This window comes from Ornithodoros turicata, chromosome 6, assembly GCF_037126465.1.
Source record: "Ornithodoros turicata isolate Travis chromosome 6, ASM3712646v1, whole genome shotgun sequence".
Taxonomy (NCBI): domain Eukaryota; kingdom Metazoa; phylum Arthropoda; class Arachnida; order Ixodida; family Argasidae; genus Ornithodoros; species Ornithodoros turicata.
The window spans coordinates 55965993-55990321 of NC_088206.1; the positions used below are offsets into that span (position 1 = coordinate 55965993).

Here is a 24329-nt window from a genome sequence, read left to right on the forward strand (position 1 = left end):
ATTGTTCATACATGCAATCATCTCGGCAGCTTGATTCACATTGTTTCACCCGGAAACTCCCGACGACATAAAATACGTAACGCCCGATCATTCGCCAAATTTCAGTTTGAGAAAAAAAAAAAAGAAAACGAAAAAGAAAAAATCATCCGATTTTAATTCCCTGAATTAAAAAAATAAAGAAAAAGAAATGAAGAACCCTACGTAAACAGTATGTCACACGTTTGTCAGAGGAGTGCCTATGCTTTAATTTCTGTGACACCAGCTATTACAGCAATGGGAATGATTTCGTCCTGCAACCAGCTCCATCTAAAAATACTGATCCTTAAGCCACACAGAGACTCCCGACGCCGCGGAACACCCCATGTAAATTCCGCTGGAACTAACGGTGAATTCCTTGTTTTCGAGTGGACCATATGTCACAGTTCTTCAGGGGGCAGAGGAAGTCCTCACTGTGCAATTACCAATATCGAGTTTTTCTCACTTGAGGATTTGAGTATACTTGAATAGGATTCAAATATCAACCACTCAAAGTATTCTATTTTGTGGGCCCAATATTTATATCCAACTATTTATTGAATATTTATGTTACAAACATATTTGCCTCACTTGTCAGAGGACACCAACGATACATCACCATCTATCATTTTCTAGCTGAAACCAATTTTCACAAAATAGAATGCTAGGTTTTTGTAGGTTATCACTAGATATCACTCCCACTATGATAGAGAGCAATGACTTTCTAGATTTTTTCCCCTGGTAGTACCAGCAATGAAAAGAAATAGGCGGAAAAAGGACTAGAAGGAAGAGGAAGAAGAAGAAGAAGAAGAAGGACTAGAACACTTGATAGGCTAATGAAAGTTTATATAATTTACAAAATGCTTCACAAAGGCTGCAAAGCGGGCATGGTGATGTCAGTATCCTCCTTTCGTGCATAACTTCGTTTTTTGTGACTCCAATGGGTCCTTGCAAAACTCAAAAATACAAAGTATAGCGTGTAACAGAGCAACCCATGTCAAAGCAACACTTGTAATAGTTGACTAGAATGACTGAACAGGCAATTTTGGTGTCACAGCTGCACTATATTTCACAATGTTACAAGGAATTACTTTGTTAAGGTGGCCATGAACCATCCAGGGATACCAGCCAGGGGAGCTCCAAGTGAGCATCTCTTTTCAGTTGCTGGCAACACTGGAACTGCCCAAAGGGAAATCCTCACACGAGAACATGTGGAACAAGATCTGGCTCAGCTTCAAGAGCAAGCTAGCTCTAGATGCTTTGAGTCTTCTTTTTATTTTACAGTGACCTCTGTAGCTACCAATTTTTGGTGCCTAAAATAAATATTCAAGCATATGTAGAAACATATTCTAGTCATTATTCAGCTTTTGTTTTCTCATTCGGTTTGATATTTGACTTGAACCTCACAAATATCTGGATTTGAACCCCACAGTAAGTACCTATAGCCACCAAACTGCGAAAGGCTGCACTACGATGTAACCATAGAGGATGAGATGCTTTCAGTCTTCTTGTTTTTATTTTACAGTGACCTCTGTAGCTACCAATTTTTGGTGCCTAAAATAAATATTCAAACATATGTAGAAACATATTCTAGTCATTATTCAGCTTTTGTTTTCTCATTCGATTCGATATTTGATTTGAACCCCACAAATATCTGGATTTGAACCCCACAGTAAGTACCTACAGATACCAAACTGCGAAAGGCTGCACTACGATGTAACCATAGACGATGAGATGCTTTGAGTCGTCTTCTTTTTATTTTACAGTGACCTCTGTAGCTACCAATTTTTGGTGCCTAAAATAAATATTCAAACATATGTAGAAGCATATTCTAGTCATTATTCAGCTTTTGTTTTCTCATTCGATTCGATATTTGATTTGAACCTCACAAATATCTGGATTTGAACCCCACAGTAAGTAGTAGCTATAGCCACCAAACTGCGAAAGGCTGCACTACGATGTAACCATAGACGAAGAGGTGAACAGAGCAGCATTTCTCACAAAACAACCCCAGTGGACATCATTGTCTGTGACTATGGCTGTCGTTACGCTGCTGTTTTTCCTTGTGGCAACCCTAGCAGTCCTGTGTGGCTGCTATTTTGTTTTGGCGTTCAACCTGTGCTGCCCGTACACGAATGACGGGGACACCCCAGCACCTCCAACCCCACCGGCTGATGGTTCCAGCGAGGGCAGCCGGTGGTCCCCTACCCCGACACCACCTCAGCTCTCGACTGACAGCCTCGAGGTGAGTGTCAGGTGGCTGTCGGAATGCCTACGGAACGAGCCCGTTCCCATTCATGAGAGGATGTCCGACATAGTGTGAGCAGGCGGTGACGTTTGTGTCCACGTCATTCCATCCGACGTGGTGCAGCTTCGGCTGCGGGATTGGGCAGGGAGGGGATTGGGGCCCTGTCCGCCCCTGCCAGTCCCTTGGCTGGCAGGGGTGCTATGCAGTGTCGAAACTATTGGAATCTTCTGAGAGCAGTGAGAGGAAGAACAGAATGCACACTTGGGAGAGCCATTCACGAGTTCCGGTCACATCCATCTGGCCAGCTCTTCAACATCCTAAGTGATCATCACGCACTATGTTGGCACATGTCACTCCAGGAACCCTCAGGTCGTCTACAAATCTGGATGATAGCATTCTGATGCCGACACTTCGTCTAGGTACTTTGTCTGATGCACCAAACCAGTCGTTTAATTGATATGGCACTTCCAACATATACTACAATCTGTACGAGATATAGTTGCTTCAGCTTGGCAACATATTTGCTGCACCGCAAATTGTCAATCTCCAAGGAACAGAAATTGGAACAGACAAAAAGCTCCACAGATGTGCACATTTTGTACTCTCTGATAGCATTCTGTACAAGTGAAACTATCATCCTGAAGGCAAACGCATACTTCTCATTGTTCCAAAGGCACTGCAACACAAGCCTACATGGAGTTTACATGACAATTTGATTGCGGGACGCCTTGACCGACCGCATTTCACGCCGCCACTTCTAAGCCCGGATATATGCTATGGTCCCTCAATGTACTGTATCATGCCAACAATGTCAAACCTGCAAATCCTCTCCACGTCTAGCACTGCTCCCTTACGATCCCTCGCTCTCATTGCCACTGGTAATCGCTGGGTTGTCACTGCAATTGATCACGCTACTCGTCACATTGGGTCTGCTCCACTTCTCTTCTATCCCGCACCTCGCCTCCTTGATACTGCAAGCTGCAATGTCTTGCAAGGTTACTACAAGACATTCTAAAGGCTTACTCTGTGCTTCATCAACCAACCACAGCCTACCACCCTCAGACCAATGGCCTTACTGAACGGCTCAACTGCACGGTAGCTGACATGCTTTATGACATGTTTTAATGCAGCAGACCTGGAAATTTCACGGCTAGCACGGAGCTAAATTATCAATGTACTGGTATTACCTAGCTGTTTGTAGTTAGTGAAATTGAGCAAGTCAGGAGCATAGCTTGTGACTTTAAATATGTACCGTAATTTCACACATATTAGCCACGGCTTATGAGAATCCTTATGATCCTCATGCCTGTGCTTTTTTTGGTATCCCATAGGAGTGTGCAACACCCATCTGCTTTTCTTTTTTGTATGTGTATGTGTGTGCGTGTTTTGCCTTTTCTGGAAAGTATTTGGGGGGGGGGGGGGGGGGGTTGTAAGATCTTTAGGAGTGTATCAGGGGTGTGTGTGGGAGGTGCTGGGACAATCCCTGAAGAAAATGGGGTTGAAGACATGCAATTGCAGCCCACATGTAAATAGTGATTCAAATCAAGTCGAAGTCACTCTGCAGAAAAAGATTTGATCCAAGTCACTCTGCTATCTAAATGCAGATTCTACGCATTAAGTGACCGCCTATCAAACACATGTGCCTCTCACGTCCATTTGAGTCAAGATTCGATCAAAACCCTGACACACAATGCTGTTATTCATAACTTATAAATGCCAGCTGCACCCAAGAAATATTTCATTTAATTCGCAGGATCATTAATTGACCATTATTGGGACCTCACACAAGTACGAATTAAGAGGGCATACCAGCTCTCCGTCCCAATGTATTTCCTATGGAACAGTTTTATGCTTTCTCTCGGTAACCGCCGCACAGATTTTGATGCGGGTGGTTTCATCATAAAGAGGAAGACGAGATGAAGAGCATTACACTACCAGATTTCTCATATATGCCGTATGTATTTTACGGCGACGTCAAGAATGCGAAAAAAATACACAATTTTTCTCCTCCCTCTTTGAACAGGTTTTATTAAACTTCTATAGACATTTCGAAAAAAAAAAAACTTTCCATTTACTTTCTCTGGAAATATTTCAGGAATCGATAGACATCAAATTTATATGTCTACCACTTTCCGCTTTTATAAAAAAAGCATGAAACGCGAGTACTGATCAATACCGTCTCAGAGCCCCATAAACCGCGTCATTCTGTGTCGCCCTCTAGCCGTAGCACAGGAAAATATGCGCGGAACATTTCGACCGTATCCATCCGCCGACCATGCGGCGCGCATGCGCACTGTAGTGCTCCCTCTCTCCTCTTTACTTTCATGGCCTTGGAGACCAGAACAAAAGCTTACTTAGCTGCTCGTAAAGGGATCATCGTCAGCCAGCACTGTCGGGGGGGGGGGGGAACGTTGGGTAGACGAGCCAGCATTGTCGCGGCCCGTGTAAGAGACCACTGAGACCAATAAACCGCTTCTTTTTTCGGTGCGCTTATAGAGAAGTGAGATGAGTTTATTAGCTTGACATGCAACGTCAATTTGCTCGATTTATTTTGCCGTTTCAGGTTTGTGCTTACTCGGCCAACTGTCTCATAAGGCTAACGAGAATCTCTCATATTTACGGTTAGTGGAAGGCCGACTTCACAAACATTTCAGTAACGTTCAACAGGACTGCCCTGTAATGTTCGTAATGTTGAAACAGCCAGCAAGCGGATTACACACAGATAAATGTTTCTTAGGATAACGGTACTTAGAACTGCAGCTTTATTTATTGTTTCTCTTTCTTCCTTTTTTTGATCGATTTATTTTTATTTTTAGCTTTATTATTTCCTTTTCTTTTTCATGAACGCTCCACGTGAACCAATAAGAAAAATCGATCAAGCGGCCGCTGCACAATTATTTCCGCCCACGCAATGAGCAACAGTCTTTTCCCGAACCCAAATTCACGTTCGCGAAGCAAGGAAAACCAACGACAACCAACGACATCGACGGGGGAGGGGGGATATATTTATTAGACTAAAAAAAAAAAAAAAGAACAGGCTAAAGGTCAGCCAAACGGGACGTCGGCTTGCTATCCCAGAAATACATAAATAAATAAATAAAACCAAGAAATATGAGATAAATGAAACGGACGCGACGGAACAGCACGTTCGTTAGTTGATTATAAGGTTAGTAAAAGTTCGGTGTTTGCATTTTCATGCTACATCCACAGACGTAGGAAAGTGTGGGACAGTTGTTCCAATGCCAGAGCAAAGAACGTAGGTGTCGCTGAATATAGACGCCTGTGTCAAACCTAGATGCCAACGCGGTACCTCACGCGTGGTACTTCTTTGAATAGGAAAAAAATAACTAAATGAAAAGAAGTGATCTGTAATACGGATTGACATTGATTGGTTCATAGACAGCTGCTATATTGGTACAACCACAAAACGGAGACCGTTACGGTATGAAGCATGTTACTGAGTTCCCTATTTCTTCGTAGTATTTTTTTCGTGAACATCAATATCAATTGAGTTCTAGGCAATGCGCATGCGTGGAGCAACGCGCATATTAATAAAATGTTAGGTGTACAGCAGATGTTTTTTTTTTTTGTATTGTCAACAAACAGCACTTTGAAAATAGAAAAAATCGCAATGCTGCGTCTGCATTCCGGGAAGTTATCTTTGTCGCTGCTTTGTTGTCACTTTTATCATTGGCTGCCTTCGCGCCATTCGTTGTCGTAAAGCCGTGTTGGTGCTTTCCTACTTATGCCCAGTCCGGCCGTGCTGCCAGGACGTTTTGCCTGGCTTTTCCCCCGAGAAGAAGAAGAAGGACTAGAACACTTGATGGGCTAATGCAAGTTCATATAATTAATTTATATAATTTACAAAATGCTTCACAAAGGCTGCAAGGGGGAATGGTGATGTCAGTATCCTCCTTTCGTGCATAACTTCGTTTTTTGTGACTCCAATGGGTCCTTGCAAAACTCAAAAATACAAAGTACAGGATGTAACAGAGCAACCCATGCCAAAGCAACACTTGTAATAGTTGACTAGAATGACTAAACAGGCAATTTTGGTGTCACTGATGCACTATATTTCACAATGTTACAAGGAACTACTTTCTTAAGGTGGCCATGAACCATCCAGGGATACCAGCCAGGGGAGCTCCAAGTGAGCGTCCCTTTTCAGTTGCTGGCAACACTGGAACTGCCCGAAGGGAAATCCTCATACCAGAACATGTGGAACAAGATCTGGCTCAGCTTCAAGAGCAAGCTAGCTCTAGATGCTTTGAGTTTTCTTCTTTTTATTTTACAGTGACCTCTGTAGCTACCAATTTTTGGTGCCTAAAATAAATATTCAAACATATGTAGAAACATATTCAAGTCATTATTCAGCTTTTGTTTTCTCATTTCATTCGATATTTGATTTGAACCCCACAAATATCTGGATTTGAACCCCACAGTAATACCTATAGCCACCAAACTGCGAAAGGCTGCACTACGATGTAACCATAGACGAAGAGATGCTTTCAGTCTTCTTCTTTTTATTTTACAGTGACCTCTGTAGCTACCAATTTTTGGTGCCTAAAATAAGTATTCAAACATACGTAGAAACATATTCTAGTCATTATTCAGCTTTTGTTTTCTCATTTGATTCGATATTTGATTTGAACCTCACAAATATCTGGATTTGAACCCCACAGTAAGTAGCTATAGCCACCAAACTGCGAAAGGCTGCACTACGATGTAACCATAGACGAAGAGATGCTTTGAGTCTTCTTCTTTTTATTTTACAGTGACCTCTGTAGCCACCAATTTTTGGTGCCTAAAAGAAATATTCAAACATATGTAGAAACATATTCTAGTCATTATTCAGCTTTTGTTTTCTCATTTGATTCGATATTTGATTTGAACCCCACAAATATCTAGATCTGAACCCCACAGTAAGTACCTATAGCCACCAAACTGCGAAAGGCTGCACTACGATGTAACCATAGACGAAGAGATGCTTTGAGTCTTCTTCTTTTTATTTTGCAATGACCTCTGTAGCTACCAATTTTTGGTGCCTAAAATACATATTCAAACATATGTAGAAACATATTCTAGTCATTATTCAGCTTTTGTTTTCTCATTCGATTCGATATTTGATTTGAACCCGACAAATATCTGGATTTGAACCCCACAGTAAGTAGCTATAGACACCAAACTGCGAAAGGCTGCACTACGTGGTAACCATAGACGAAGAGGTGAACAGGGCAGTACTTCTCACAAAACAACCCCAGTGGACATCATTGACTGTGACTATGGCTGTCATTACGCTGCTATTTTTCCTTGTTGCAACCCTAGCAGTCCTGTGTGGCTGCTATTTTCTTTTGGCGTTCAACTTGTGCTGCCCGTGCACAAATGACGGGGACACACGGGCACCTCCAACCCCACCGGCTGATGATTCCAGCGAGGGCAGCCGGTGGTCCCCTACCCCGACACCACCTCAGCTCTCGACTAACAGCCTCGAGGTCAGTGTCAGGTGGCTGTCGGAATGTCTACGGGATGAACCCGTTCCCATTCATGAGAGGATGGCCGACATAGTGTGAGCAGGTGGTGACGTTTGTGTCCACGTCATACCATCCGACGTGGTGCAGCTTCGGCTGCGGGATTGGGCAGGGAGGGGATTGGGGCCCTGTCCACCCCTGCCAGTCGCTTGGCTGGCAGGGGTGCTATGCAGTGTCGAAACTATTGGAATCTTCTGAGAGCAGTGAGAGGAAGAACAGAATGCACACTTGGGAGAGCCATTCACGAGTTCCGGTCACATCCATCTGGCCAGCTCTTCAACATCCTAAGTGATCATCACGCACTATGTTGGCACATGTCACTCCAGGAACCCTCAGGTCGTCTACAAATCTGGATGATAGCATTCTGATGCCGACACTTCGTCTAGGTACTTTGTCTGATGCACCAAACCAGTCGTTTAATTGATATGGCACTTCCAACATATACTACAATCTGTACGAGATATAGTTGCTTCAGCTTGGCAACATATTTGCTGCACCGCAAATTGTCAATCTCCAAGGAACAGAAATTGGAACAGACAAAAAGCTCCACAGATGTGCACATTTTGTACTCTCTGATAGCATTCCGTACAAGTGAAACTATCGTCCTGAAGGCAAACGCATACTTCTCATTGTTCCAAAGGCACTGCAACACAAGCCTACATGGAGTTTACATGACAATTTGATTGCGGGACGCCTTGACCGACCGCATTTCACGCCGCCACTTCTAAGCCCGGATATATGCTACGGTCCCTCAATGTACTGTATCATGCCAACAATGTCAAACCTGCAAATCCTCTCCACGTCTAGCAATGGTCCTTTACGATCCCTCGCTCTCATTGCCGCTGGTAATCGCTGGGTTGTCACTGCAATTGATCACCCTACTCGTCACATTGGGTCTGCTCCACTTCTCTTCAGACCTGCACCTCGTCTCCTTGATACTGCAAGCTGCAGTGTCTTGCGAGGTTACTACACGACATTCTAAAGGCTTACTCCGTGCTTCATCAACCAACCACAGAATACTGCCCTCAGACCAATGGCCTTACTGAACAGCACGGTAGCTGACATGCTTTATGATATGTTTTAATGCAGCCGACGTCCTGGGATTTCACAACACTTTATAGAACCTATGCCTGCAACACCGCAGCTCGATCTACAACTCAGTTTAGCCCTTTCCAACTAGTCTATGACCAGGATATGTTACACAGCATAGACACAGTCCTACATCCCTTGCACCCCTGTCTGAGATGCCGACCCAGTTCTGGCACAAGATGTTTCGATGATGGAAGAGTGTCGCCAGCTCGCTCGGGAATGTGAAGCAGTGTCAAAGTGACCGTTCTTCTTAACGTCACGTCGGAACTTTCTTATTAACGGAGCTTGGAGGCCTTGCCCACCTGAATTTCAGCGTAAAGTGTATGGAGTGATTTTGCTCTACGCAAAGCTGTACCAAAGAAGGTGAGCTTCAACTACAACCAAAAAATATAAGGAAGGGCTGCCTAAAGACAGAAGCAAACTCTAGGACGCTCTCGACCCTCCTATTATCACTTTGGTAATGAAAATACAACTGGCAAAAGATTGTAGTTGTCTCAGCCCCGGGAGAAACAGCAACTGAGCACAGAGCATGTCAGCACAGCCGTAGACTAAAAGCTCGATCAAAGCTTTTCTATGAGATACTGTATAAATGGTTAAATTCACGGGCTCAACAATTCGTGAATTTGCGAGGAGCCAGAATCAGGCAATTATTCACGGTACCGCAGTGTGTCGCCCCCGCATGGAGGCGTCTTTGGGACTTTCCACCTTGAAATGACAAAAGGACACCAACCCTGGACGATAACCCATTTCATCCCTTTTAAGGGGAGATGCTGCAATTAAAATGTGGAATTTTGTCCAAAAAGTCGGTTTTTCAAAGTGTGCATTTTTGTGCTCCTCACGCCTTCATTATCATGTCACGAAGTACTTCAGTCAAATTCAGACTAGAAATTGATTAAATACTTATTTTTGTAACCCGCACTCGCAAAAAAGTGAGTAGAAATTACGCTCGGAAGGCTCTTTCTGTTTTGCCAATTGCGCGATAACTTTCCCACCGATCGGTGCCATCTTGGTATCATTTGAAAGAGGAGAAATCCAGCTCCCCGATGGCCATAGTTTTGCACTTCTCCAACAGCAAATAAGGGAGCAGGGCGCGATCGATGAAAGCAAAACTCAGAAAGTGATTGGCTCCCGAGAGTCACGTGGCTAGCGCACGGCCCTCCTATTGGCAGAGGCGGCGCGCCACATTCAAAATGCGCGCTTTCCTCAATGTTCCGTGCCACGTCGGCTGTTCCGGGGAGTTTGTAAAGCACAATGACATTGATTTTACGTAATATTAGGCTCTGAAAAAGCTGCATGACTAGAAAGGCTACTGTCCTGGTGGGTTTTGAAGAGCTGCTGTAGCGATTTGTGACAAATAGAGCAAAAGAAACTTCGGAGCTGGTTTTCCCAGCTTTTCATTTGCATCTGACTGTCATCTTGGCGAGCTTCACCATATCTGTACGATTGAAGATAGAGGCTTCCTGTCTGTTGCATGGAGTTCCAGACACATTAAGGAGTGCAATAAAGCTATTAGTTATTATTTATCTCATACAGAAAAGTTTGTAAAGCCCTTTTTGTCAAGCAGTATATCTGTAGAAAAACAGGACAAGAGGTATTTAAATTGGCTAGCAATAAATGAGATGGGGAGAAAAACTAACAGCTTTATTGCACAGGGCAGGCCCTTAGTAATGTTTCGACATAAAAATATCATGAAATTTCAACACAATTAATAAATAAATCAAGAGGCTCGTTAGACAGTATGTTTATGCCTATAACTCAATAAGTAAAAGAGATATTCAGAAACTGATTGTTGCACTGAGATACTGGTGCTGAAATAAAATACAAAAGCACACCAAATTTGGTTAAGTTTGAACTATAAATAAGGAAGTTAGCTTTAATTGCCACATCCCCCCTTAAGCCCTTCTGACTCAGAGTGCTACAATGAGGGGTCATCACTCGGGTGGCATCTGGGTCATTGCCGAATTTCCGTGTCTCCCGTCATTCTTGTGTCCGTATCGACACGGTGAACATCGTGACAGCTTCGTATTTTTCGACTCATTACCGCCATGTCCTTGCTCCGGTACTTCAAGCCAACATCGCCGCGTCCTCCTCCTTCAACCAGCGACCATGTGCATGGACTGCCCGAGAGTGCCGCCCTCCATACGGTAGTCGACAAATTTTTTTCTGCTGCCAATGAACATGTCTCGCGAAGTCGCTGATCGGCACAACCAGAAGAAACGTGGCAACTATAACAACTACAGTCCTGAAGTCAGGTGCGAAACTGAAAGTGCAGTTTAAGGGCTTAATAAACTGTGTACGTAAGATGTATCAGCGCCCTGGGCCTTATTTCTTTCTCGTATTTTGTGTCGTTGCTTCGAATATTTCGCGGGACTTTAAATTCGCGAAAAAAAGGGCGTTCGCGAATTTTGCGAAAAATAAGTCATCGCGAAAATTACTAGTTATACAGTATGTAACAAACTAACGGGTATTCCTTGAACAAAATATATCTTCCCGCCTCACGCCATCTCAGAACGCCTTGATCACGAGTACAAGTCAGAACCCTGTCGCTTCTGAACATCTGCCTTCCAACACTCCTTCTTCCCCAAAACAGTGCTAGAATGGAACCATCTTCCTCGTGATATTGTCCTCTCTCCTTCGGGTGACATCTTTTTCAACAGGCTGTGTGCGTATTTTCCTGAGTGTTTTTTGAGCTGATCTTGTGTGTATGCTAATATTTGTCTCGATTTAACTCTTTTTTATCATTGTTTTGTGTCTGTATGCTTATATTTGTCTGATTTCAGTTTTGTTATCTCTGTTCATGTGCTTGTGCATACAGCCATGTACTCCCTCTCCCCCTACGTAATGCCACTTCGGTGGAGCTGTAGGGTGTATTCGGATAAATAAATAAATAAATATAAGATTGGGTCTCTGCTAAAATATCAATGTACTGGTATTACCTAGCTGTTTGTAGTTAGTGAAATTGAGCAAGTCAGGGGCATAGCTTGTGACTTTAAATATGTACCGTAATTTCACACGTATTAGCCACGGCTTATGCGCAATTTTTTTCTCACAGGCTCTCTGCAGCTTATCCACCAGTGTGGGTTGTCTCATGACTATTTTTGCCTGGTATTTTCCCCATACGCCTATTTAACGAATGGTCCGACAGTGTCTCCTGCGCAGCACAGCCCTGCCGATGCACGAACAAACGATGCAGGGGCGCGTCCACATTCGAGAAGATTGATCTTCCTGGTGCCTACCCCAAGCAGCTTTAACGGAAGTGATGACAGATTCATGTCTTCTGGAAGACCACTGACCCCTCGATCCATGAAAGACACACAACAAGGGCACAATCCAATCATGGTAGAACACTACAACTGACTTCCTCTGTTGTACACCATGCCGACCTCGGAGTATGGACCACAGGGTTTATGGTCTCTTGGGCTCTGTGGTCTCTTTTGTGGCACAAATCAGTCGCATCATACTGCCTGCGGCTTATCTGCCAGAAAATTTTCAAAACATTCCCAAAAACGGGTCCTTCGGCTTATCTGGGGTGCGGCTTATACGCGTGAAATTACAGTATTATAAAAGGCAGGGAAATATTTATTATAAAAGGTGAGATGAGAATCCTCATGATCCTCATGCCTGTGCTTTTTTTGGTATCCCATAGGAATGTGCAACACCCATCTGCTTTTCTTTTTTGTATGTGTATGTGTGTGTGTGTTTTGCCTTTTCTGGAAAGTATTTGGGGAGGGGGTTTTGTAAGATCTTTAGGAGTGTATCAGAGGTGTGTGTGGGAGGTGCTGGGACAATCCCTGAGGAAAATGGGGTTGAAGACATGCAATTGCAGCCCACATGTAAATAGTGATTCAAATCAAGTCGAAGTCACTCTGCAGAAAAAGATTTGATCCAAGTCACTCTGCTATCCAAATGCAGATTCTAAGCATGAAGTGGCCGCCTATCAAACACATGTGCCTCTCACGTCCATTGGAGTCCAGATTCGATCAAAACCCTGATGCACAATGCTGTTATTCATAACTTATAAATGCCAGCTGCACCCAAGAAATATTTCTTTTAATTCGCAGGACCATTAATTGACCATTATTGGGACCTCACACAAATACGAATTAACAGTCTATCTTGGAGCACTATACTGTCTCCGTAACAAACCACTGAGAAACAAAGTACTTACCTTAAGAGCACTGAGGAGCGCAGTGAAGATATTGACCTGTACTGCCTCTTGCCTGGTGGCTTTTGTGTGCTTGACACACTCATTGAAGTGGCCCAACATCTGAAGCCGATGCTTATTTGCCACATGAGGAAATACACGACCATACAGCTGCACGGACAGGTCAATGACAGCTACGCCGAGTGGAAGAGGACCAGGTAGCGACTCACCCTGTGGAAATAATATGCTTTATCTAAGCACTGCAAGCTATGCACGTGCGTGCATTTGCAAAAACCGCAAACATGCATACCTTAGGGAGGGATTGGTACAGAACTGTCCAGTCATGTTCCAGTGCTCCTGACCCAGATGCACTGTTTGGCTGGAGCTGATGAACAGACAATACACATTTAATGTCAACATCAAATCAGTAGTACCACACTCATGCACTGTCTTGCACAAGTACAAACAGCGTACAACAGCACAGAAAGCATGGAACATGCAAATATTTAGGTACCAGGCACAGAGAAGTCGTAATGTAGACACTGAAAGCCAGGCAAAATAGTCACACCAATAATGACAAATTGAGTCGATGATCTACCACGAGGCAATGAGCACAACATCAAGAATGTCAATTTGAGATGCGAGGGTATTCTGGGACCCCATCATTTGGTACGATGTACACAATAATGAAAATGAGTTACGAGGACAACATGCGAGGGGGTGTCTAAAGAAGAGTCTCCTGCTATCTTGTTATTTGAAAGAATGGAATGAAGTACCTAAACTGTGCATACAGAGTCCTTCCTTGGAAATGATTATGCGCAATATTTACAAGCTACGTTAGCCGCACGTAGCAATCCAATGGGTCACATGGGGGACGTACTGAACACTGCAATGTTAATCCTTTATTGTGGGACGTTGTTCAAATGACAGAGAGGCAGTGTGCACAAAATGCATTGCACAATGCAACATATGTAGAGCCAAAAAAAAAGAAAGAAAAAGTACAATGTGCTCCACCTTAAGAAAGCCTGAGCAATGGAGGTTGTCCACCAGCGTGCCTGCATCTACACCATATTATTTGTACGATGTGCTGTATATCAATAAAACAGGACAGCAGCGTAGCCCTCAGAGATGATGCCGGGCGTAACTTATTAACCGTCCTTGCTTATAACATCCAAGGCTAATAAACAACATAACATTTTGGTATTGGCTGTCACAAGATTCTCTAGTGTTCATCAGCGCAATGATTAACTACAATATGCACGTGGTGTTGTCATTTAGGCCATATGAGCAGTGAAGCCTTGAAACCTTCAGAGCCACAGACTTCATAGCTAGTATTATAAACTCTGGTTGTTGTTCTCAGACACGCATCAGTCTGCAAAGATTGTGCTCCAATATGACTAATCCCTGCATGTCTATGGAAGAAGGTGCCCCATATATAACACCTGAGGAGCTGGGTGTCGTATTTCTGCCCGCCTTTGCTATCAGCAGGAGTAGGTGAAGCATTGGATGCAGCACTGGGGTAACTGCTCTGTACGTGTTGCATGCAGTGGCCGGGTTGAAGTAAGAATTACATGCACTTCGTGAATCAGGCATTTCACGTGCATTGCTGTGGCATTTTTCTGGCTTTCAGTTTGGAAGCTGGAGATGATGAAGCGGGAGCCAGAGACTGAAGAAACGTCAATCAGCCTTTCACTAATCTGCCACCTGATCAACAACAACAACAACAACAACTTTATTTTGAGATGGAGAGTGGGGAGTTGCCACCTGATCAAGATATCATTAAGCTCATCTGTACGTGTGTCTTGAAGTACCACATGTATGAAACGGCTCTAAAGAGTGTGCACGTACGATAATCGAAGCAGCGCATAGGGAAATGCAAGTACAACAATGCAAAATAGGATATCATGTATGAAAAGAAGGTAGGTTCACATTCACAACTTTACCTCACCCAACAAGAAGAGCAGTTAACCATTAGCCGATGACTTCAAAGCTTCAACACCTCCAGTTCCCAAATTGCATGCCATGAATGTGCCATTGCAGTATGCTGCCTAACTTGTGAACTGCACTTTGTTTCGCCTCTTCGGGGAAAAAGCCCTGACGTGCCAAGACTAAAGGTGTCACTGTTCCGGAACGTTGGCTATACTTTCTAACACTCTGTACCCTTTTGTACCCTTCTGTACCCTTTTGTACTCTCCTTTTAACTTTTTATAAGTTGCTAATGCTATACTTTCCTGCAAACGTGTCTCAGAGTCAATTAATCATTATTTTGTATTAGTTCATGGCCAACTGAATTTGTTTCTTCAGAAACGCAAACTGGAATTTCGATCATTTTTACGTCCTAAATGATTTCACAAAATCACATCAGCTTGAGTACAACACCAAATGCCTGTATAACTTATACGTCGAAACTGTAAACGTGCTGTGCACAGCATGCCACACTGAAGCAAGCCTGCATGCCTGAGATGCGTGTGGAAGTAGCATGCACCCCTCCAGTATTCCCCATGTACTCACAAATGACTTGTCTGCCTTTCGGTTTGGTTCCATCTAAAAAGCAGCAAAGTGGTCGTTGCTTGTGCACAGTTAAATTTCCCAACAAGGCAGTTTCAAGGAAGTGTGCAAAAATGACTTAAAGATGTATTTTGCTGCACTGCATGCTGCAGAGCAAGTTCATAGTGTGAACTGCAAATTTCAGAATCAAACTGTCGTGTATTGTGCAAAGCCAGCATGGTGATGTAGCAACTGGTGTGAGCACCAATAAGGAAAAGAAAAAGAGAAACATTTGGCTGCCCTCTGAGAAAAGTATACAGCTTCCGAATGTCTAAGATCACAAAAATAATGTAAACGATTCGAGGGTGACATTTCTTGTCTTTTGAATACCTTCACCTTACTAATAAAGTGCTTTGTTATTAAAAAATTTGTAACTTATAACTAGGGTCTGACTTTTTCGGGTTAAATGCCTTTCCCCTTTTAAATTCGGGGTGAAATCAGGGCTATTTATACAATCAGGTGTTTCTGCTTTCTTTTTTGCTTTCTGTCCAGCAAGCGGCCCATAGTTAAAGGTGCACATATTGGTCAAACATGAATTCCTTGCGATTAAGACTCACAAACAGCACATGATGTAACATGGAATGTGCTTCGCATAGTTTATCGTTGCACTCAACTAATATTTTCATCATACGTGCACACAGATTGCTGCTAAACCATGCACGTGATACATGATACTACGTATTATGTGATTAAAATTTGTGGAGAAATAAGGTTTAACCTGAAAAAGTCAGACCCTACTTATAACCTGTTATGTGTGGCACTTTTACCTGATGTGCATGATGCTCATGATGGCATTGCATACCGCATACAGCTAGCGAAACTTTAGCAAAGAAATAAATTTTATTAATGCGTTAGCATTATAGTCCCCGCTACGCCAGAATCGTGGCGTGGTGAGTGAAGAGGGAAGGAGAGGGCGCGTGGAGAGTACGACGCGCGACACGGCCATGGTGTTGGCTCTCCGCAGTGCAGCTGTGATGGTCGACAGGTTGAGAGGTGTCTGTGTGGGCGTGCCGTGGGTTATGAAGGCTGCGCGAAGGACCGGCGTCGAAAGAAGGCTGCGAGACGGCGCCTCCGAGCTGTATTGGAGTAAGCTTGAAAGGCTCGTTTGGCAGCGAATGCTGTCTTGCGATAGCATTGTGTAGCGTCGTGTGAAGAGCTGTGTAGCGTTTGTGAAGAGGAGTTCCCAAATGGTTTTTAATTTCAAAATGTTTTTTAAGTTTTAATGCTAACGCATTTCCGTCGCATCCACCGATAGATCGACCATGATTTTTTTTAGCCTCCATCAAACTACTACCATATTTTTGTCATCCCAAACATTGCATTTTCTGGAGATGATTTTGCCTGAAGAGCTGACTCAGTGTGTTTGAATATAAGTGCAACACGTTGCCTGCTTGCTGTCATAATACATAGTACGTGGACGAAGTAGAGCATAGGAAAGAGCATTTCCCATGTGGGCACAAGAAGGTTTGCATGTAGAAAGTCTGGCAAGGTGGTCAGTGTCCATGTTGAAAACAAGCACGCAAAACAAAGGTATGTGTGCTGCTTAGTGAAATGCTCAGTGCAGTATACAGGGTCCAGATGATAAGGTACAGCATTTCTTCAGCCACATAGAAAATAGCGCAAAAAACAGCAAACACCAGAGTGTTCGTCAACAATGTATGGAGTACTTAAATCTCGGAGCTTAAAAATAATCTGAAGAATTTTCAACTTCCAGGCTTGCTTCAGTATACATATTATGAAAAATGAGAAAACGCTCTTTCTTAGGTTGCATTGTCTGTGCCCTATTCCGCTAATTTCTTGAGCTGTGGGAGCAACGGTTATGTTTTAAAATTACTTCTAGAAGGCATGTTTATTAAAAGTACAACAGTAGAAGTGCATGTTATGCTTGCAAAATGTAAAAATGCAGCAACATAAATATCACAACAAAGCTTCTACTGCTACGGAACTATGCAAACCTGCATACACACAAGGCTTAGTAGGTCATAGGGGCCATTGAAAATGCTAAAGGAGGGTGTGCTTTTTGTTCGCTTTCATGGTTTATTGACAAAAAGCTGGACGGAATGACACTTTTTAGACTATAGTATATGTCCTCCTAAGTACAGTCTAGCTCCCAAACACTCTTTTTACTCATTGTATATACCGTCTTCATTACGAAACCTGTACCTTGGGTAAGCCTGTATTATGCACTCATAACAGCTGCTGTAACAGAGCACATATTATATACTCCACGGACATTTCTCAACTGTGTGCTGCCTAATGTTGTCCAGTAAATACTCTTGTGGTGCCTCCATTTAGCGTCTATGCCGTGTATCTGGTTCTCATCTATGCTTTCCCAGGCAGAAATTTGATTTGGAACCCAAATGGGCCCACCTGAAAAACAAAATGGTTCCATTTTGTTTTTCAAGTGGATCCACTTGGGATTCCAGCTCAAATTTTTGCCTGTGTGGGACGAATCCAGAATTTTCCGAATCCAAATCCAGGGAAGGTTCTGCGAATCTCGAATCTTTTGAATCCTTTCTTAAAAAACAGTTGAAAAAGACAGGAAAAAAACAAACACTTCTACTGAAAATTGTCTTGAAGCAGAATTCGATACCTTTGCTTAATGACAAACAAATTAAATAATAGTTCACTTTCAGGAGAAAACATACCCATACACTTCTTCCTAAATGTAACTTTTTTAACATGTCGTTCATCGGCTACGGGAAATACATAAACTCTCGAGTCTGAATTCTTTCTATAAAACTAAGAAACAATCAAAAGCAGAACCATACTACTTTTAAGCTTGTAATGTAAGAGTTCCTGCTTAAACTCTTTCAGTCCAGAGCAATGTAAACAAACAAACAAGAAAACACAGCTGAAAGTTTTAGATTACAGCTTTGTGTTCAAAAACACCAGCATTCTCATCCACTCAGGGTCTAGCCTACTGCATTTTTTTTATCAGCAAAAACAAAAACACACTAAAACCAAAAACACGTTGAAAAGAAACGAACAAATGTGGTTGATGGATTCAAAAGATTCGATTCGCCATTTCCGGCACGGGGATTCGGATTCCCGAATCTCAAATCCCTGCCTAGGTTTCGAGGATTCACAGATTCGGTTGGCCCATCCCTACTTTATATTCTGTGCACTTCCTCAACCCGCTTTTAAAATACAAAGCTCGAGAAGGCTAACCTCATCCTTGGGAAAGCACTGTACTTGTTCATGAAAGAACTGATGTTCTGAGGCTGGAACAACATAGAAGGGACAAATACATACAAAGCCTCAATTTGCCTAAGAAATTAACGATGAAAGATGAAAGTTTCATCTTTCATCATCATCACTTTCATCATTATCACTTTCATCTTTCATCATCTTTCACTGTACTTGTGATGAGTGCTCCTGCTCGAGGAGAATGAGTGCCTTGCTGACTTATTATGTCATACTGCTTTTGATGCATAATGTAAAACCCCCGAGACTAGGGAACACGAAGGGACAGACACAAACACGAAGTCTCAATTCCCGTGTTCCCTAGTCTCGGGGGTTTTTACATTATGCATCATCTTCACTAGCTCGCTTGCTTCTTAGCTATTTTTTCATTGTCATACTGCATTTGTTTCTGTAGTTACGTCAACCTAAAATTTTTTTTAGAACTGATCAGCTAACCTGATCTTCAACAGCCTTGTGATCTGTATCTTGCAACCATGAACCCAGAATGACGCTGTCGTCGGAGTGACAGAGGCTCCGCAGTAAAGAGGTGGTTGTATTGGCTTGGTTCTCAGTCAGGGTAAACTCTGCCACCAAAAGCCTAAGGAGGTTGTTGTAGCTACCTACAGTCAGTGGCAAAAACAAAAAAGCAGCAGGATGGGTCACTAGAATGACATTTTTTTTTTTTTTTAACGTGACTCACTCTCATACACCTGCGGTGGCAGAAGTGACATGGTCTCGTAGAGGCGCAGTCGCACCATGGCTACACTAGCCTTGAGATGTTGGCCATAGAGCTTCAGAGTAGCACTAATGCTGAAATACAACATCAAAATTTTTTTTTACTTAATAAAAATTATACTTGTAATTCAAAGAATAAAATCTGAAACAGAAAAGACTGTGGTGAATGAACAAAAGACCACACAGTCTTTTCTCTCTCACCAGAGTCTTTTATGTTTTTGGTTTTATTCCTCGAATTACCAGTATAATTTTTATTCAGTGAAACAAATGCTGAAATACAACATCAAATTTCTTTACTGAATAAAAATTATACCGGTAATTCAAAGAATAAAATCAGAAGCAGAAAAGACTGTGGTGAACAAACAAAAGAGGGGGTACTAGTGTGTTGCCATTGCAGGCACCTAAGGCCCTCAATAAATGGAGCAGTGTGCAACACCCTTACACAGACTACTTTCTCGTACTTTCCCTACTACAATGTTACTGTTTGACGTTGGCAACATGATCCTGGCTGTCACCTTCAAAGGGTTCAACTATACACAACTTTATAGCTGGCAGCAATGTAGGGGAGGTAAACACTGCTTCAAGCACTGTGTGTTGGAGAAAGAAACCCAGGTGGTCGGAATTATCCGCAATCATATCCCGCAGCATGTGCAGCATGTAGCCATGCGAGCGTAGGCAGACTCACCTTACATGTAAATCTACTCCCAATTATTATAACTTTATGAGAATACATAATATTTAAAATGTAGTGCTTAGCACGGGTGTAGGAAAAATCAACCCCCCAAAAAATGTCCCCGGAGAATTCGTCCGCGCAAGAAAAGTATCAAGAAAAGTAGTTTTTGTCAAATGGCGCTACAGCGTAGCGTTGTGGGTGTGCCCAGCTATGTGGAGCGTGCCCAGCTATGCTTACCCCGTTCATAATAGAGGTAAAGAACGGTAGACTCTTCAAGGCATGTCACCAAAACATTGTAAATACAGTTTTTAGCCCCCCCAATTGGCAAAGTGCCAATGGACCTTTTTACACATACGCGTTGTATAGTTGCAGCTCTCCAGAAAACCGCGCTCAGAGTGCGTCAAAACAAATACACGTGGGTAGCACAAACGACCAAAACCGGTCCGGAGTGGGACCGACGAGCTCGCGCCGTTCATGTGGTCTCCCCACTGGTCCCCACTTCTGTCGTCCCAATACTGCCCCATCTAATGAAGACTGAGATAACCCTCTGGCTCCTCAAGGTCATGCACATGCGCGTAAGCCATTGTGAAAAAGGTCCATTGGGCCACAACTACAGGAACTGGAGAATGCTAACCACTGCACATTCAGCACTGCCATTGCACACCTCGTGTTCATCTAAAATGCGAGAAGCGCCCGTTCTTTATTATTTACCCGAAAATCCGCTTTCCCACCCGATATCGTCTGATTTTACCCTGTTTTATGGCTCCTGAAATAACACCCGATTTGCCCCCCCCCCCCCCCCCCAATTCTCAAAAACCATAAAACCCGAAAACACAAGGCTCTAAGCAGAGGCGGATGTAGGGGTGGGGTCAGGATGTCCTGACACCCCCTCAATTTCTGTTGTTACATAAAGTTTCAATTCAAGGACACCCCCTCAGAAAAATCCTGGATCCACCTCTTGCTCTAAGCATATATAACAACCTTTTTGAATGGGTGAGTGAGCTGCCTTATGAGATGAGACTTTAGTCGCACTGCACGGAAATAATGGCTCACCCTGTCAGCATCGTAAGAGCAGACTCGATTGGAGACAGAATCCTGCGTACCACTTCATCCGATGCCAACTGATTGCAGTGTCTCAGAAAACTGGCCATGGCTGGGTGAAGACAATTACAGAGAGGGGGAGGAAGAGAGGACAGCTGTTTATGAGCAAGCACCTGACACTGGCTGGTGAGGGATTTGACACTAAAAAGCCCCAACCACCGACACCACGGAACTGGTGTTGTCAGAAAATCACTCACCGCTCAGCGCCCCTGCACGACCTTCCAGGGTTACCTGCCACGTGAAAGCATCACCACGAACTTTCTCCATCTCCAGTTCTTTGCTCGAGCGAGGAAAGCTGTTTTTCCACAGTAACATCATTCTGGGGAGGAGGCTGCGGACCACGGGAGGACCTACAAGATGGGGCCCAATTAAAGGAGGGACACCGCAACAAAATCACCACAAAGGTTGCGGTATATCCGTAATCTTTGGGATGTCGGGAACATGCGTATGAAATATCTCGGTCCAAAAAAGCGAGCGCTTTGCCTCTGTGAAATGAGAGGGTGCTGAAAGCAACACACTTTTGGCATCATCCGGCAAGGGAGAAAGAATGCGGGCGTGGAAGCAGACAATGCTGGATGACGTCACGGAATCCTCCTCTGGCCGTACCGCCATAGTATGGAGCTCGGTTTTCTGCCCTTCGCATTTCGGTTTTGGTTTGCTATTGTCATCATTTACGAATTAATTACTCACTCAAAATGAATGCGAATGTTGTATTCGGTATCGAGGGGGTGGTTCGTGTTCAGTATGATGCTCACCTAATTTTTTTAAAATCCTTGCAAAGTCTCCCTTTAGAGAAAGGATCTCATAACACGAGCCATGCTATAGATTCTGTCGCTGTAGCCACTGTCGCGGGTGCAGCTACCTCATCCATTTGCGAAAAATGCGAACTTTTCAATTGATTATGCGGTATACAAGTCTCAAATGTCATAAAATTTTGATTGAACTGCAGCAGGAAAACAGAGAGAGAGAGAAATTTATGCTTACGTAATTTTGTTACGATATATGTGTCTGTAACGGCGCTGTAGTTCTATCCGTTACCACACAATGTGCAAGAGATTTTGGTCACACTTGATAACAATAGATTCAAATGACTGCTTCCCACCTACAAGCTTGTTATTTTAATAAAGTTCACTTGCCACCCACACTATGCCATTGCCCCCTCATCTCTATCCTTTAACATCCACTTCTGTTCCACACCGCCAAATATAGTGGATTTGGGCATGCGCTGGGCAACAGTCTGTCCGCGCCAGAGCTTCCTCGTCGCTCCATTGGTGGCGCCGCCATCGAATTTGTCACTGTCACTTGTAGCATGTTATGGGATCCGGGCTTTACAGTGTTTTACAGTGTTACAGGGCTTTACAGTTGCTTTGCTTTAAAAAATGTGGCAAAGTAAAACGTACCAAGCGTCATCACAGCTCCCATCATGAGCCAACCCGACTGTGTTCTCTGCAGGGAAAGACGACTGTTCTGCGTTGCACTCCTCAGGAGGTCCTCAGCGATGTTGAACACCATCTGTCGAATCAAGGAATTAGTAATCTCGAGTACTGCAATCTTAATCGCTACGCAGACTATGAGGAAATTTTTCGCAAGTTGCCTCCCTTTGCTGAAAATTATTTGGGATTCGCTTCAATACATCTGAAATTGAGCAGGACAACACAGTCACGTCTCACTTATCTGTAGCCCAGTTAACCGGAAAACTCGTTATCCTGTCTGCGTGATCGGGAACAGATTACCGATATCATAACGTGATCCTGATCCCTTATCCTGATCCGTACTGGGGCATCTGGATAAGCGAGACATGACTGTACATGTAAATCCTGAATATGGAATGGAAAATGCATGTTTGTGGTGGTGAACAGCTGTCAAAATACAAAGACAAAGCTTGTACACATTGTAATTTAATTGGGGTTGTGCAAATATTTGAAATTTCAAATACAAATAAAACATGTATTTGTGATATTCGATTCATATTCAAAATTTTGATATCTGAAAATTTCAAATAGCATTCGAGCTTATTCGAATATTATACCACCTTACAACCAGACAGTTGCGGATTGTGATCGAACTTGTATATTGCGGTAACAGTGACGAAACATGAATCGTACAACAGGTACAAAGTGACGCTCCGAGACTATGAGGTTGTTACGCTAATGTGTGAATGCATTGCTACACGTTTGCTAGCCTAAACCGAAAGTAGCGCAACACTAGCACTGGTGCTAGTGAAAAGGACGTAAACTGCAGAAAAATAAAGGTCCTACCTTTCCATAATTATGAGGTAGCCCCAGAGGTGTGTGACGTGCGGCACCGAGCAGTGCAGCCAGAGCAGCAGCATGGCCCATGAGAGCCTCGGGGGAGGCTTTGAGTTTCTCCAGCTGTGCAGTACAGCGATCCAGCAGGGGAGTCAGCTGGCTGGGCACGGCACATGTAAGGCAGCGGAGGCACCACGCTGCAGACAGACGAGCAGCGCTGCTCCCATGCACCAGCACAGAGCATACAGTTTCTGCCAAGCCTGGAAAGAATACCAGCACAGGTCACAGGACTACACATAGCACCTTGTCTCAAGGTTTATGCAAGCAAGATTGTCTGACTCAAACTAAGAACTTTATCTGTTTATGCTTGGCCGCGAGAGTTCAGGGAGGGTTGGTGATAGAGGAGTTGGGTGGTAGTGCCAACGCCACCTAGACAGAGAAAGCCTGCGCATTGTCTCCTCCCCCTCTTTCAATTAAGAGTTGGAATTTCTCTGCTACTGCGATTCACCGTTCTGCGAATTCAAGAACCCACAAATGATTGCAGCTCCCCTGGAACATGCAGACCCAAATATTTAGACAAAAAGTGCAAGACGCTTTCCAGAAAATCAGTTTTGAGAAAGATTGAGACTGTTTTGCGCTTTATTTCAAAGTTTTCCCATTTAGTAGGTGGGGACGTTCAATCACAACTCACAGACGACGGTGGTGCTTCTCCATGGCCACGACCTCTGAAAGCACGTTCGTGATTTGCTATGGCCGTTGAAAACACGATCCTGATTGGCTGACTATTAATTGTTACATCATGTCGACGAGCGTG

The 24329-nt window shown here is 43.5% G+C and overlaps 1 protein-coding gene across 2 annotated transcripts in view; it reads right to left on the reverse strand.

Moving 5' to 3' along the window:
* The window catches only part of LOC135396762 (HEAT repeat-containing protein 5B-like), a 61887-nt gene that overhangs the window by 25588 nt on the left and 11970 nt on the right, over nucleotides 1–24329 (reverse strand). The window contains exons 10-18 of one of the 2 annotated variants that reach the window (XM_064627914.1): nucleotides 23525–23775; nucleotides 22667–22778; nucleotides 21464–21616; nucleotides 21219–21318; nucleotides 19458–19567; nucleotides 19214–19377; nucleotides 15536–15568; nucleotides 13335–13409; nucleotides 13049–13255 (exon numbers count right to left, since the gene is read on the reverse strand). In XM_064627914.1, the coding sequence (XP_064483984.1) occupies nucleotides 13049–13255; nucleotides 13335–13409; nucleotides 15536–15568; nucleotides 19214–19377; nucleotides 19458–19567; nucleotides 21219–21318; nucleotides 21464–21616; nucleotides 22667–22778; nucleotides 23525–23775 (1205 nt within the window). The remainder of the gene's footprint in view (nucleotides 1–13048; nucleotides 13256–13334; nucleotides 13410–15535; nucleotides 15569–19213; nucleotides 19378–19457; nucleotides 19568–21218; nucleotides 21319–21463; nucleotides 21617–22666; nucleotides 22779–23524; nucleotides 23776–24329) is intronic. The other variant, XM_064627915.1, reaches the window with a different exon arrangement.